The sequence below is a fragment of the Podarcis filfolensis genome, assembly GCF_964270895.1.
Source record: "Podarcis filfolensis genome assembly, chromosome: 13".
Taxonomy (NCBI): Eukaryota; Metazoa; Chordata; class Lepidosauria; order Squamata; family Lacertidae; genus Podarcis; species Podarcis filfolensis.
The window spans coordinates 32,213,992-32,229,867 of NC_139615.1; the positions used below are offsets into that span (position 1 = coordinate 32,213,992).

The 15,876-nt window shown below is 44.0% G+C and overlaps 2 protein-coding genes and 1 long non-coding RNA gene across 11 annotated transcripts in view; 2 read left to right on the forward strand and 1 right to left on the reverse strand.

The window, feature by feature from the left end:
* Positions 1–4,804, forward strand: part of NFE2L1 (NFE2 like bZIP transcription factor 1) — a 35,806-nt gene extending 31,002 nt beyond the window's left edge. For all 9 annotated transcript variants that reach the window (XM_083582844.1, XM_083582849.1, XM_083582845.1 and 6 more), the window contains 2 exons: positions 292–453; positions 1,561–4,804. In XM_083582844.1, the coding sequence (XP_083438970.1) occupies positions 292–453; positions 1,561–2,877 (1,479 nt within the window). In that variant the 3' untranslated portion in view covers positions 2,878–4,804. The remainder of the gene's footprint in view (positions 1–291; positions 454–1,560) is intronic.
* Positions 4,805–5,103: 299 nt separating this feature from the next.
* Positions 5,104–10,501, reverse strand: CBX1 (chromobox 1; the record flags this gene model as incomplete). The annotated part of the gene is made up of 4 exons (XM_083583649.1): positions 5,104–6,504; positions 7,232–7,326; positions 8,993–9,170; positions 10,362–10,501. The coding sequence occupies 4 exons, from the start codon at positions 10,499–10,501 to the stop codon at positions 6,360–6,362; spliced, it is 558 nt and encodes a 185-aa protein (XP_083439775.1). The 3' UTR covers positions 5,104–6,359.
* LOC310748221 lies at positions 6,471–12,515 on the forward strand. Its single transcript, XR_014541218.1, has 3 exons — positions 6,471–6,551; positions 10,001–11,830; positions 12,372–12,515. It is a non-coding gene; the product is annotated as an uncharacterized lncRNA (long non-coding RNA).
* The last annotated feature ends 3,361 nt before the right edge of the window (positions 12,516–15,876 follow it).

Below are 15,876 nucleotides of genomic sequence, written 5' to 3' on the forward strand. Positions count from 1 at the left end.
CATAACCTTGTGAGGCTGTGAATTCTTCCAAATGAAGAGAAAAGCTTGTTCTTGTTCCAGGCACAAGGCCAGGTAGATTAGCAGGAAAGAAGTGGTGAGAATGCCACCCCTCCCCTGCAAATGCTTTAAAGCCCCTAATACTGTGGTTGCAGGGAACCTTGGGAGTGGGGGATGGCTGTTACAGTCTGTATCAGAAGTTCATGCAGAGAGGAAGCGGGAGTAATGATTTGTTGCTGACATGACACTTCACTGCCACATGCCTACCATGACTGAAAGGTGTTTTGCTTTCAGTTTCCAGCTGCAGATGCCCCCAGCCTAACTGAAGTTCTGCCGAGTGAGAGCGGGCCTTCCACTGTGCCAGACGGGCTTCTGTCTCCCCTACTAACAGGGACAGAGTTGCCCTTCGACCTGGAGCAGCAGTGGCAGGACCTCATGTCTATAATGGAAACGCAGGTGAGGAAGACTGGCTTCTACCCTTGTTTATTTTTCTAGGTCCTCCTCTGCTTTCTCTTCAGGTGGGTTTACCATGCCACTGTTTAGTGTTTTGCTAGGTTTCAGGCAAATGTGAAGGTTGTTAACATCTCTGTTTTGTGAATTTCTCCTTCTGTAGAAGAATGATCTTTCTGCTGCTGCTGCAACCATCTTTCCTATAACAGTAGGCAGGAGCCTAGAAGAATTTGCAGCAAATGGGAAACCAGAGCTGCAGAGTTAGGTGACCATCTAGTTCAAGAGTCGTCAAAAGCAGTGCACACACTGTACCAAGTGACTGCCTGCAACGTAGCAGGGCAGCGGTCCCCTGGGAAGGGCCAAACAAAAGACACCTCTCTCTTCAGGGTCGTAATAAGCCACTACAACTTGGGGACAGTTCTTTCCCACCCTTAAAACAATATAGCATCCCTGTCACAGGATGCATGCAGCCTATTCATTATCCTTGCTGGGAAATGTTTTGCCTCTCTGCATACCAGGTATTGATTTTTTAAAAAATAAATAAATTCCTCCACAAATTGCACAGCCACTGCTCCCGACCCTGGTTTTTTCACCTCTGGGCTGCCAGATTGGTGGTCAGATGACACTCTTCAGATGGCCTGATTTTGTCTAAGAACAATCAGTTTCTGAATGTTTGTCTGCTGTCTGCTTCCTATACTAGACAAAAAGATTTATCAGTGGCGTGTCTCAGGTCGGAGCCATTTCCACCACCCCCTCCTGGACCCACCCCAATAACTAGGTAGCTAGCTACAGAGGAGTATTGAGTAATGCAGGATGCAGACCTGGCTTTGGTAGATAGGGCACAGTTGCTAGCAAGCATGCTGCATTGTTATGCAAGTTCCTGATTTGTTGCAAACAGAGACCCGTGTCCCAGTTCTCCACACGTGCAAGTGGAAGTGAGTTCCCTTCATGCTAACGTACTTAAAACTTCTGAATGATTGGGTCTTTGGTTTTCTTTGCGCTCTCACAGGGTCCTCTTTGGAGGACTTGTTTTGTGTACCCGTTTACTCAAGTTGTGTTCTAGGAGGAAAATAGAGACACCTAGAGTCTGAAAAGTTTCTTTCCCCTTTTCAGGGTATGGAGGTGAACAGCACAGCAGCTGCAGGGACCCTGTACGATAGCACAGGTGGAGACATTCTGAATGCCAACTACAGCCTTGCTCCATCCACCCCAATCAACCAGAATGTCAGCCTGCATCAGGCGTCACTGGGCAGCTGTACACAAGACTTTGCTTCCTTGTTCAGCTCTGAGATGGAGAGCCTCTCAGTAGCTGGCAGCTCAGCTTTGTTGCAGCTGGTTCCTGACAACTCCACTGGCTTCAACACCACATTTGGCTCTACCAACCTGAGTGGGATCTTCTTCCCTCCCCAGTTAAATGGCACTGTAAACGAAACATCTGGGCCTGAGCTGCCAGATCCTCTTGGGGGACTCCTTGATGAAGCCATGCTAGATGAGATTAGCTTGATGGACTTGGCCACTGAAGAAGGCTTCAACCCAGTGCAGGCTTCCCGCCTGGAGGAAGAATTTGATTCCGACTCGGGGCTCTCCTTGGACTCGAGCCACAGCCCTGCTTCTCTCAGCAGCTCAGAAGCATCGTCGTCATCATCTTCAGCTTCCTCCTCCTTTTCTGAGGAAGGTGCTGTGGGCTACAACTCGGACTCTGAAAATGTGGACGTTGAAGATGCAGAAGGGGCAGTTGGGTACCAGCCAGAGTACAGCAAGTTTTGTCGTATGAGCTACCAGAACCCTTCTCAGCTGCAATATCTGCCTTATCTGGAGCATGTAGGTCACAATCACACCTACAACATGGCCCCCAGGACCTTAGACACTGACGAGCCCCAGCCAGCCACCATGGGGAAGAAGAGTGCCAAGGATAAACAGGCAGACTTCTTGGATAAGCAGATGAGCCGAGATGAGCACCGGGCCCGAGCCATGAAGATCCCTTTCCCCAACGAGAAGATCATCAACTTGCCTGTAGAAGAATTCAATGAACTCCTGTCCAAGTACCAACTGAGTGAGGCCCAGCTGAGCTTAATCCGGGACATCCGGAGACGGGGCAAGAACAAGATGGCTGCCCAGAACTGTCGTAAGAGAAAGCTGGACACTATCCTCAACTTGGAACGGGATGTAGAGGATTTGCAGAGAGACAAGTCAAAGCTGCTCAGGGAGAAGGTGGAGTTTCTCAGGTCCATTCGCCAGATGAAGCAAAAGGTGCAGAACCTCTATCAGGAGGTATTTGGCCGCCTGCGTGATGAGAATGGCCAGCCCTACTCCCCGAATCAGTATGCCCTACAGTACGCCAGTAATGGTAGTGTTATCCTAATACCACGCTCCTTGGCTGACCAGCAGGGCAGACGTCAAGAGAGGAAACAGAAAGACAGGAGGAAGTGAGAGGTGATGAATGTTGGCAGGAGAGTGCAAAACTTGCAGAAACTGCATCCTGGAGAAAGGGCTGAGCCCCGAAGAATTTGAAGGAACTTTCACGCCTTCTTATCCAATATATCTTCTCAAACCATGATAGCTGCCAGTCAGTGTATAGGAACAGACTGCTGGGCGGGGGCCTACAAGTCTTGAGAGGCAGAATGGCAAAGCATGTAGGGAAAGACCTGTGCCCCCAGCAGCCTGGAACCCATTATTGAACGTTGAGGGAGGGGGGACAAGCTGGCATAATGTGTGTGGGGAGGGGGGTGAGTCTTGGCAGAAGATAGAAAATCTGAATTGTTAAAGCTGGATATTTTTTTTAAGGAAAAAAAGGTTAAGTGGACAGACTGAGCAGGCTTAAAGTCCCCCCCCCCCCGCCTTCAAACTTCGATATTTCAGATAGCTGGTTTTGTTTTTTTCGAACCAGTTTTGGCATCAGTTGTGCGCGATTTGACAACATGACTGAATCCCATGACATAGCCGCCATCCCTTCCTACATCTGTATGTATATGTAAGTGCAGGTGGAACACATTAAGTTGTGTTTGTTTAGGGGAGAAGGGTGATTTTTCTTAACCCTTTTCAGCTCGGGGGAATGGAGAGATCTCCACGCAAGGAGTTACCGAGTACAGCCTTTTGGGTGGACTTTGAGTTAATCTGCCATAAAGGTTGGAATGGTGAGAGTGGAAAGGGTTAATAGAATTACTATGGTGATGCATCTTTCCACCGCCCCTCTCTTCCATTCAAAACTCACTAAGCATGTCACTGCCCACAGTGAGGAGCCAGTGTTATACTGGGCTACCATCAAGGTACATTACAAGATGGCGCATGGTAACTGCATGCTACAATGCTGACATTTCTCACTGATTTGGCTTGAAGAGATTCATTTTGTGGACAAAAGGGGGTGTGAGGGCCAGGTGTGAAGGCTGCACTTTCATTTAGCGGAGGCTGCAAGGTGGAGGGGTCTGGTGTGTGATCACCACTTGGTCTACAGCACAATGGGTTTTACCCCCATAAAGTGGGCATGTTGTGTAGAGCAAATAGCCATCTATGGCAAGCCCCTTTCTTAATGGGCACTTTGGTTTTAATTTATTTCTGTAGGACTTGTGTGCGCCTGTGTTTCCCCATTCCCATAGGGCTGTAAAATGGATTTGTGGTATGCAGGAAGGAGAGAAGGGAGATGTTTTCCCCCAGATGATCAAAGGTGCTGAAAGGTATTTCTGCCATTAAGACTCGGTGTGTTAAACTGTGATTCCACAGCTGGTTTCTTTTCTGTCCTTGGGTGGTGTCATTCCAACTTCCCCCTTTCCCCCTCCTTAAAAAAAAATAAGGCAAAGGGTGAGGGTAGTGCCTTGAACACAGCTGGCCTCAAGCTCCGAGGCAATCCTCGAAGCTGTTTAATTTGCAGTATAGCACAGCTGGGAGTATTATTGACTTTACCAGCATCTGATGAGCTAAATGGCTTTGGTTTTCCCCAGTCAGTCCTGTGTATGTGATGGCGTGTGAGGACGTAGCACTGAAATGGGCATCCTCCAGAGAACTGTGGGGGTATGAAGCACTGTATGTAATAGAGGCAACTTCTGCAGCCATATGTTCTCTATGATCTTGTTTTTCTCAAGGCCGTGATTTCTTACAAGGAAAATATAAAAGGTGAGAGGGGAAGTAAACTATCGGTGAGTCTCTCCCACCTCTCAGGCTTCTGTGATTTGACAGCATGAAACTTGAAGCACAAAATGTGTTGGAACTGTGGCTGGGTTGCTGGAGGATAGAGCCCTGATGTGTGCATGTGTTAATTTATTTTTTTCTGTAGAGGTTTTATTTTGAATGGTTTCTATGACCTGTTGGGGAGAGGAGCGAGAGTGTATGAGCACAGGACAAAAATAAAATGGCTTATTCACTATTTGAGGATTTGTTTGGTGTCTTTAATTTTCTGCACTTTTCTTGGTAGCCCCTAGCCCTGTGTTGTGATAAAAGGTAGGCTCACCAAATTCAGCATTACAATGACCGAGGGAATGTGCCTTCTCTTGACTTTATGTACCGGCCATGCTCCCCCATAACATACTGCATTTCCTCTGCAATACTTCTCAGTTCAGCATATCACTTATTCCTGCAATATTTTCTAGTTGCAATTCAGTACTTTGTATTGTAGAATATTTTCAAGGAAGGCCTGGACCAGATGAAGAAGAAAAAGAGCAGGACTATAAATCTAAAGTTTTATTGAGACAAAAAGACAGTTCAGTATGAAGTTAAAATCCAAACACTTGAGTTTTAGACAACATTTTCACAGAAACCTAACCATGCTTTGTTTTTTTAAAAAAAGGTTTGTACACTTCTACGTACATACCACACCCCCACACACAAAGGATGAATGGGGGGTCAGTGGCTTGTGGGGTGTTTGAATGTCAGAGGTAAAATTGTCCTTTGGAAGAACAAAGTATCGTTAGCTTAAAAATGAAATGGGTAGGACTAGAGCAAGGGAAGCAATCATAAATGCCCAAGTCTGAACAGAAGATAGTTGTTTACAGAATATTCTGAAACCTACTACTACCTTGTGCTGTAGGGGATAGATTTCACCCCTACTTTCCTTCCCCTTAATTAAAAGGATGTCTAAAATGCCACATACATACAAGAGCGAGGGGGGGGGGGGAGAGAGAGGCTAAAAACCCTCAGTTTCTGGTTGATTAGAAGAAAAAAGATGCAGAGGTACTAAAAAAAATTGTCACATGGTTTGGGGGCAGAGTGCCCTCACTATGCCTTAGAGGGCAAAATATGAAGAAGCTGCCTCCTTTCCAATTCCCGCAGTAATAATTCTGGAAGGTGACTGTATTCATGGTTGCAATCAAATTGTAACTTTTAACACTTAGACACATAAGCTCCAGCCTCGCAGGAGTCATCAATTCCACTTGCAGCAGGAGGCATGTATTTTGTAAGAATTGCAATTCTGGATACAGATACCATGAACTGGCCCTCCCCAAATCAATCAGAATGCACCCTCCCTTCCCACCCCAACGATACACCAATAATAGCAAAAGGAAGAAAGAAAAACTACACGCATGCTAATCTGTAAAAATGCAATTAACACTATTGGGGAGTAAGGCTGTAGATCACAGAGATGGTCTCTGAAGAACACACAGCCTCTGCCTGCTATCCCTTTTGGCAGCCTGTTCCAACTCTATTATTTTTAGTTATTTTTGCTTCACCCCCCCCCCAAAGCAAAGAACAGCTGGGAACTCACCAATTCTCTCCTCTTTCCTCATGTATATATGATGAGAAAGGAAGAAAGGGGACAGCATGTTGTCACACCTAGTTGTCAGGGGCATAGAAATTGTCCGGTTTCTACAGAGAGCATCTTCCACAGCCGCCTCTTCACTTTCTCACTCATGTTCAAACCCACAGTTTGATGATTTAATACAAAAGTCGGCCAGAGGAAGGATAGGGACAGAAGGGGAGGCAGGTTAGTTCTTCTCATCCTTCTTGTCATCATCTTCTGATGGATAGGAGTGCCATGTCAGCCTTTCCTCATAGAACGAGATGACCACCTGCGGGCACTTGATATTTGCTTCCTTGGCAGGGACCAGATCAGCTTCGTCAGAGTTCTTCCTGTACAACCAAGAGGTGGGAAATTTGGGATTGATCCCAAATAGAAGGTATGAAGCTATCATTCTAGCATTAACATTTCTGCCAAATGTGTGTGCATATGGCTGAGTCTGGGGTCATGTGATCTTAAAGCTCTGGATAATACTGTGAATTTAATGCATGGCTTTGCTATTGATGCATAAGCACACCGAAGATTATTGTCCAGAAGGATAATACAAATCTGAGATACCTTAACACTTGCCAGTTCATAGAATCATTGGCCACAAATCCTGATGCCTATAATGCAAAATACGATTTATAAGCATACATCTACTTGCCTGATCCACACAATCCTTCCTCAAGGCATGGAAGGATTGTGGGAATGGGTTGCAAGAGCTAGTTATTTCCTGTTATGACCTCAGAATGCTTGCAAGTAAAAGACAGTTGAACCTTACACAACAGAGAAAGCAGATTCCAAGTTTCATATAAATCACTTGCAAGGAACTAAAAAGCAGATCAAAATGCAAGAGGTCATCGAAGTGATGAGACTGTATAGTAACAGCATTCTGCAGCTAAGATAATTAGCCCCCTCCTAAACTTTTAAAAATGTTAGAGAACCAATGGTCTTGCCACCTGATCTCATTACAGACACTCACACCAATAAGTAGCTGTATTCCCAAAAATTCAACATCTGGATTCTAATCTCTGATGGAGGATGCACAACGGAGAAAAGACAAAGGAACAGGCTTACCATTTCATCAGGAACATGAGCTCTCCACTGGAGTCTGTGGCACCAATAATCCGCTCTGGTTCAAACCCTCTTGCAAAGCCTCGAGGCTTCTCAGCCTGATGAAAGAATTGGAAAGGTTTCTGATTATTGCCTTTAAAGGGTGACAGAGAAAACAGACCCAAGTCAAGAGTGACATGATGTAGATGCTTTGTCTGTGCATAATTATACTATGAGATTTGAACTAGTTTTAAAGCTGTTTGAGCTGCTGCAATTCCTAAGAATCCCATTAATTCTACATCTGTGAAAGTGTTAGATCTCCAGCAAGAATTCTTAGCATACTCACAAAAGTATTATTCAAGCTTCTCTGGTACATGCTACCAGTTTAATCAGTTTCAAGCTCTTTATAATATGGCACTGCTCTCTACAGTGCATATTAAACAAGGAGGTTTTAAGACAAAGGGTTTCTTATTTGGCATTGCAATTTTAAACAGCTCATTCCAAACAAAAACCACACCCATCACCTTCCAGAATCTTTCCCACTTTTAATCTACCATAAAATATTTGTGTAGCACTACTGAAGCAACTGCCTTGCTTGCTAGAGCAAGAACTTAGCTGGCAGGGAAGGAGAAACAGACATCAGAGTATGCTAGTGAGGCAGAGAACCTGCTCTTGTTGCATTCTGGTTTCTTCCTCGGCTGAGGAGAGGTGTTGGGCTCAACCATTCCTGGAAATTATTTGCTGAGAATAATCTTCATATTACTACAAAGTATCTTCCAGAACAAAGCTCCGGCATTGAAAGATTTCAGAGCTACATTTTGGTAAGCCCTAGCTTAATTATGTTATGTTTCCAAGGGAGGATGTGGAGAAAAGGGCTGGAGAGGAACAGCTGAAAATGGGAGGGTGTGAAGCAAAGACACGAAAAAACTTATAAAATCAAAGAAATCAGAAATGAAGAGGAAAGAGAAGAGGAAGAGTTGTGTGCTAACAGGAAAATGCAACAATATAACAGGGATGGAAGTGCTAAGCATTAACAATAAATAAAGGGAGGATGAACAAACAAACAGACAAAGGATAAATAGTGCAAACAATGGGGAGTGGGGAAGAGAACTGTGAACTTTTGAGAACCCATACATATAAAATATTGGAATGGTCTGGCTGTTTTTACTTAACCACACAAAACTATCAGAAGTCTCTTGTCTTGAAATAAAAAGGAGGGATAATGTGGCTAGAAAGAGTTTAGAGGCAGAATGAAAAAAGGCTGTATTCAACAGAATGCAAGGCAAGACACAGGGCAGACTCTACAAAGAGAAATACATGAGAAAACAGAAGCCCACCACCAGCCAAGTCACCAGATCCAACTTTTTAAATGCACCAGTGCTGTATGCAAGAACAACGCAATCAGGACCATGACACTTTGCTTCCAGCATACTAACACAGCAAATGGAGTCTTCCCACTGTAGCAGGTGCATCCCCAAAATTGAAAGAACACATAGCCACATTCTCTGATGGGGAGGTAACTGGGCTGGAGGCAGAAATTCTGGTGAGAAACACCACTAGTGGTACCACAGACTAATGAATGTCAACCATATTCCCAAAGACACTTGCAGCTGAGGCACTACACTACACAGTTATGTAGCTCACTTTAAGAAGGCAATAAAGATCACTGCTGTTAGCTAGTGTTTTACCCTTTCAGAAACATCAATCAGTCCTTTTTCATTTGTCTTTAACTGCAAAGCATAAAGCAATCCTCATTGGGCCACAGATGGAGAGAATCTGCCTTACCTCCTCTTTCTTTTTCTTTGGTCTGCTTTCCTCCCCCCTATCCTCTGAATCAGATTCTGCCTTGCGCTTGCCTCCCTCTGACTTGTCACTCTCATGTGCCGTTTTCTGGGATTGCAGGAACTCCGCAATGAGGTCAGGGCAGTCGAGGTTCTCCTCTGGCTCCCACGTGTTATCTTCGCTGAAACCATATAATTATTATCAACTGGAGAGGACTGCAAAATACCGTATTTTGTAACTAGAGTTTATTTTGCAAAATAGCCCCTTTAAGAATTTATCTCCCTCGTTATGGGACCTGTAAATTCTTGGCACAAAATCTATAAAAATGACTTTTCTAGGAATGGGGAAGACTTAAAATCTACAGATTTTTGCAATGATAGGCAATTTCTGCTAGAATCCCGACATGGTGGGTTGAGATTCCTGAAAAGTTTTCTGGAAATGCAAAGAAGACACCCTAAAGTTGTAAACTTGAGAATGTGACTTAGTGTGACTTAAAACTGATGGACTGCTGTAAGACAGAATAGGGAGTGATAAGAGCAGAGTAAAGCTACCAGATTTTCAGCTCTGTTATTCTTGACTGGGTTCTGACTTAATGAGATGGACCCCAGATTTGCATTATTTAGAAGGAAAAAGTGTAAGTGCAAACCTGGAAGCCTTCTGCAGAAATTGCAACTTCTCTACAAGCACATCAGATTTTCAGCTTCAACACTAAACAGGCAGATAAATACTTTTAGGCATGGTTGCTTTCTCCTACATATAACTAGCAGTCTTAGATACTTTTCCCCTCAAGCACCCGTTACAGCAGAACTGAGGACTGCTTATTTGCCCAGAAGCACACAATCAGTTTGAGGCTGACCTGCACTCTGAACACATACAAGCATCCACACACGTGAAAACATTCATTTGCTCACAAACTGCAGCCAAACTGGGCCTCAAACAGAATTTTCAAGATAGTACTTTTGGGAAGGAAAAAACCACACCTGTTTTTCAAACATGTTTTCCCTCCTGCAGGAACAGAATTAAGCCCCACACATATCTGGAAGAATTCCAAAAGAAGATTTCAAGACCATGAATTAACCAGAAATGGGGTGGGGAAACTGGGCTGGTTTTTAAGACGCAGGTATTCAGCAGCCCTGGCACATCACCCTAGCCTAGAGCAAGATAAAAAAGGCCTAAAGCAGGCTTCTTAACAGCTCATGGGTGACAAGGCAAGCAAGGCTTTGAAAACCGGAAGAGATGTTGCCCTCTCTCAACACCAGTGTGCAAAGAGATTAACCACAAGTATATGTGGACCAAGAGGCTACTGATTTTATGGGCTACTAACCGTTAAAGATTAGTTTGCAAAGCTGAAATAAAGGGAAAGCAGCCTTACTCTGAGAAGCCTTTCCACTTGAGCAGGTACTCCACTTTCCCTTTCACCACCCTCCGGTCAAGGACCTTCTCCACCACATACTCCTCCTCCTCTTCTTCTAGGACCTCCTCCACTTTCTTCTTGTTCTGCTTTTTTCCCATTGTGCTCGCCAGCTTTGCAGTTTTAAGGAGGCTGTTAAGAGATAATGCAGATATATAGCTTTAGAAACTGCAATTGTCAACACCAGAGATCCGTGACACTTACAATTTTTTGTCTGTCTTGTTATTTTTTAATATGAAAACATTTTAATCTAAAAATACACAGGGAAATGTACAGTGTAGGAAAAATGTTCCAGAAGCTGCAAAGTGACACAAATAAAAGAGATACAATATGTAGTCACAAAAGCAGTGAAACGCTGAAGCCCATCAATATCAATGGGACCCACATAAACCCAAACCTTGCTGTACAACATCTATCCACATATTTGTTGTTGTTTAGTCGTGTCCGACTCTTCGTGATCCACATATACTGATTATTAAAAAGCAGGTGCAGCACCTCATGGTGAACACTTCCCTATGACAGCTAATCAGGTTCTGCCTTTTTCTGCAACAGGACATACATGGCTCCTTTTCTGGAATTTATGTTAAGACTTTCCCCTTGCCTCAACATGCAATTGCATAAAATCTAATGCTTTCCCCAACTCTAGGTACTTTAAAATATGGCATACGAATCACAACTGTGCTCAACATGTTCCATCTGCCAAACCTATGATTTGTTTGTTGCCCAAGCAACTTATGACACTGTTAACCTATACTGAACACTTGGACCAACTGTAGGAAGCTCCGTAAAACTAACATTTTTCTTCCAAAAGGAGCAGGCACTGCAGGAGACAGAATCACTGTGTCTCTGCAGAACTTTGAAGTTCTTCAGGCCAGGCCTTTCTGCCTGCAGCAGGAAAAATTCCCACCATATCCTCCCTCCACCACTTTCAGAAACAACAGGACTATGTTTGTGACTACACAGCAAGCACGGCAGTGCTGGGGAGAGAAGGCATCCATGAGTGGTGGAGGCACCACAAGGGTACCCAGCAAGCATAGAAGATTAAACAGCTTGCTTTTTCTGGAAATGAAAAGTTACAGTGTACCGGAAAAAGAAAGCTATGCTGGGCTCCTGCAGGCAAAGCATCTCTCAGCAGGAGGATGCACTTGTCTCAGTCGGGGTCTGATAAAACATAGGCAAAAGGGGCCGTCAAGCACAGCTAGGTTTTAGAGGAAATGGGTCTCGTTTGCAGTGAAGGATGGCTGGCTGGGGAAAGAGACCCACAAACAGCAGCTGAATGGGGAGGAAGGAAGATTTTTAGAGAACACAATTTCACGAAGCTTAAACTAGTCCCGTCTCCTTCACAAATGCTGGGATCTTGGCACACTCATGAAGTCACTGTTTCCAAAAATTTTACGGAAGAAAACCATATTAAAACTAGTTTAAAACCAGTTTACATTGTGTAGACATTTTCCTCCTTCCAACCAGGAGGGGAATAACATGCGATCTGCACAGCTTGGTGTTAGTCCTATACAGTGCCAAAGCTCAAAATTTTTGGAAGTGTATCTCAGGAACAGTAAAGTAGTTGGGAAGAAACATCATTTTTTTACTCTGAGGTATGGAGGGGAGTAGCTGGGCATCTTCAAGTACAAGGAATTTTATTCTTAACCAGCATGACCTGGAAGCACTGGGACTTCATATTCCTCATGGGCTTCAGTACAATTATCAAGCGTTTTAGTGAGATCTCTATGGGCCTCACACAACATTTCAAAGGTGCCTGTGGTCTATAAAACAGACTCCATCTTGTAGACTAAGAAATTGAAAGTGGGCTATATAGATTTCATCATGCCCCATATCAATTACTTTGACCTGCTATGTTATCCACACTGATGCCTACATACATGCACAAAGTTTGAGGGGGGTTTTTTGGGGGGGGGAATATTTGGGAACTATTTTTAAGGTAAATCGCAAAAAACTCATCAGCCAACACAGGTTGCCATACGTCCGGATTTTCCCAGACATTTAATGTTGTGTTTCTTGGCTTCCCACTGTCTGGCAACCCTACCCAATACAACACAATTCAGATTCCAGAACCTTTAACTTTGGTTCCTTTATTATGAGGAGAAAAGGGTTTCAACTGACCTTAAATTTTCATTCAGTTCAGTCCTCAGAATTCCCACCACCTTTGATCAGAAGTGGTGTAGCTCCTTTTACAGGCCCCTTGAGCCAAACTCAAAGTGGATTGTCTTGAGAGGCAAAGGAGTGTCTCCAGCAAAGTCAAACCGCTGCATTGGCAGCACAAGCCTAGACAGTGTGTATGGAGATCCTGGGCTGCCCAGATGACAAGACCCCACCCCATGGCCTCGCTGATGTGGTCCCAAATGAAAGCAGAGCAATACATTTGGCACCAGGTTGGCTGCAGAAGTTGCCGAAAGGAGACATACAAGATGCCATTCAACTGTCTTAGGGACTCCACTCTGAATTTGTGTAGGGATTACTCCTTAGCCTTTTCTTCTCCCGAAGATGTCCCACAAGACACTGGAGGTGTAGGATCAGAGTCTTCCTAGATGGGCTAACTTCCCAGGTTGACAAACCTCCAAAGCATGAGACAGCGGCCACACCCCAGGAAATGGCTTTGATTGGCTGGTTAAACCAGGTGAGGGTCGCTGCGGCTGCTGTCTCATACTCAAGAGCTTCTAGGAGCTGCAGTGGAGAGCTGAGTGCAGGTGGGGACCCAAACGATAACACCTATTCATGCAGAGGAAGCTTTGGTTTGGGGTGTTAGGGGAGGGGTAGTACCTATGGTGAATGACATGTCTTGCTCCTAGGGTACTTTGTCTGGTAGGCTCAGTTTTGCATTCCAAGCAGGGGCAGCGTTTAGCAGTGTGCTTTGTTAATCTTTCAGCTGGAGGGCTGTTTTCCCTTCCAGGGACCTTATGCCAATGGTGGGTGAAGCCAGATGGAAAAGTTAGCAGAACTATTGATGCAAAGTTTGCCTTTACCTATACAGTACACTAGTTCCTACATATACTCCTCTGTCCTCCAGTGAGCCTTGCAAACACACTTGAGAAGGGTATGAATCAAGTAGCAAGTGAAAAATGCAACCTAGGAGACCTGAAGTTTATATGCTTTTGAAACTCAACTATGCATAGCCCCACTGCTTCTACACTAATCACTTTTCTACCTTCAAAATGGCTTTTCCAGTATTTTCCATTAAAAACACCTTTCTAGCATTGTAGCTATAAACATCCCAATGCATCCTCCTATGTGCTGTTCCCATGTTGTTTAATAGGGTAGTCCAATTAGTCTGACTGGGAAAACTGAAGATAAAGTAGTTACTAGCTATTTAATAGTAAAACACCCCAATGGATGAATGCATGACACCTGTGGTATCAAAGCTGTAAAATAAATGAACTATTGTGATGTATGATGAATGAAAAATAACTTCATTTAGTTTGTTCAGCACAAAGAAAAGGAGCCTTGCGTAAGAGGATCAGACACTTAGTTTTAAGAGATCATGTTTACCTTAAGCAAGGAAAGTGGGGAAATTCTGATATATCTGGCTAGCAAAAATTATACTTTTCAATCAAGGGAAATGTCTAGAGCAGGGAGGTCCAACACATGGCCCTTGAGGCCTTTTTGGGTGGCTCTCAGCAACATCTGACCCGCCCCCCCGCAGCCCATGAGCTGCCTTCCCAAAACCTAGGTGCTGGGCTTTGGGAAGGAGGCATGAAGGCACTTGGACCCTGCCAGAGCCTCGCTTATCTGACTTTGGGAAGGCAGCATGATGGCTGGGGCAGGGGCATCAATTTTGGGCCTTGCTTCCCCAACCAGCCCAGGGTTCTATGTTGAAGTACTCTTGTGGCCCACTTGGTATGAAAAGTTGTACCACCCTCATCTACAGCCTTTAATCCTCCACTTAGTGGTTGTGATACAGTGTTTTATAAGGTTGTGATATTTGTATTTTAGGTTTATATTTTATTGTTCACTGTAAGCCACTTTAGGAATATGAATTAGGAAAGAAAGAAAGAAAGAAAGAAAGAAAGAAAGAAAGAAAGAAAGAAAGAAGTACTTACTATCAGCAGTTGCAAAATAAGTAAGAACTGAGCAAGGCTTTATATACTGCTTGTCTCTTAATACCAGTTGCTGGCAAACAGCAACAGGAGAGGGCTATTGCGCTTATGTTGTGTTTCTTGGCTTCCCACATATATTGAGTTAAGCTACTTAACTGTGGGAAACGGGAATTGGGCTAGGTAGGCTTTAGGCTGATCTCACAGGGCCCTTATTATTTTTATTACTATCCATGACAGCCTTTTAATAAAAGTCATTGGGTCTACATGCTTATGTCTTGAACATACGTCAGGGTGGCATAGGGAATAAAGTGCTGGACATGGGACTAGGGAAATCTAAGTTCATTTCTACACAGTCATAAGTCTCACAATGTGATCTTAAGCTAGTTAGTACCTCTCAGTCTAACCTACCACAGGGAGGATAAAAATGGGGCAAACCCTGAGCTCCTTGGAAGAAACATGGGGCATAAATGTAATAAACAGATACATCTCTCTCATCAAATGCAACACTATTTGCCAATTTGAGCCATCATACAATACCACTGCTTAGATACATTCGAAATAGCACCCCATTATGAGGTCCTTTCACTCTAACAAACAGATCCACATCGACTAAAATTCACATATCATAAATTTCCTAGTTATTTCCCTGCTGTACACCCCAGTTCTTTTTATCTTTTAAATATTAAACCTGTTCACCCACACGACTTGGTTATCTATTAGCGCTCTTCGAATCAACAGTGATCATTTTGGCTGTTTTCCAAGTCAATTAACACCCTCACCACTACTCTTATCTTCTATCCAATCACCACTACATACCAGACTGCCTAGCTGTATGGTCCCATTTTCCTTCCTCCAATACTGCACTATGATTATTGGTTTGGAGGTGCAAATTTATAAAAACTCTCACCTACCTACCTAAAAATTTTAATTTCACCCTTCCTACCCACATTAGTCGTTACACAATCTGTATACAATCCATTTATGTTTTCCCCTCATTTTAGCCCAGCTACACTCCAATACAGACTCTGAAACACTTCTGTCTCCTTCACAGGAACAGCCTCAATCCCAGCACCCCAGTCAATGTTCTTGTTACACTAAAGGAGTGACCAACTTCACAAGCACTACCACCTTGGGTAGATGATCCCCTTCCTTGGAAAAAGTCGCTACAGCTTTACTTTCATAGTTAGTTTCTCGAAGAATTATCCCCCCCCCCAATATCCTATCCTTATTAACTGTCTAACAGAGGAAAGTCCTCTTAACTAGCCATCTCGGCTCCACCTAAACCCACCCCTATTATCCCTTTTCTGCATATTTCCTCCCACTTTCGGGGGCGGGGAAGGACGGACGGACCTATACCCACACTTCTTTCTGCAACCATCCCCCCCCCTTAGTATTTTTTACATCCATTCTTCCACACATCACCC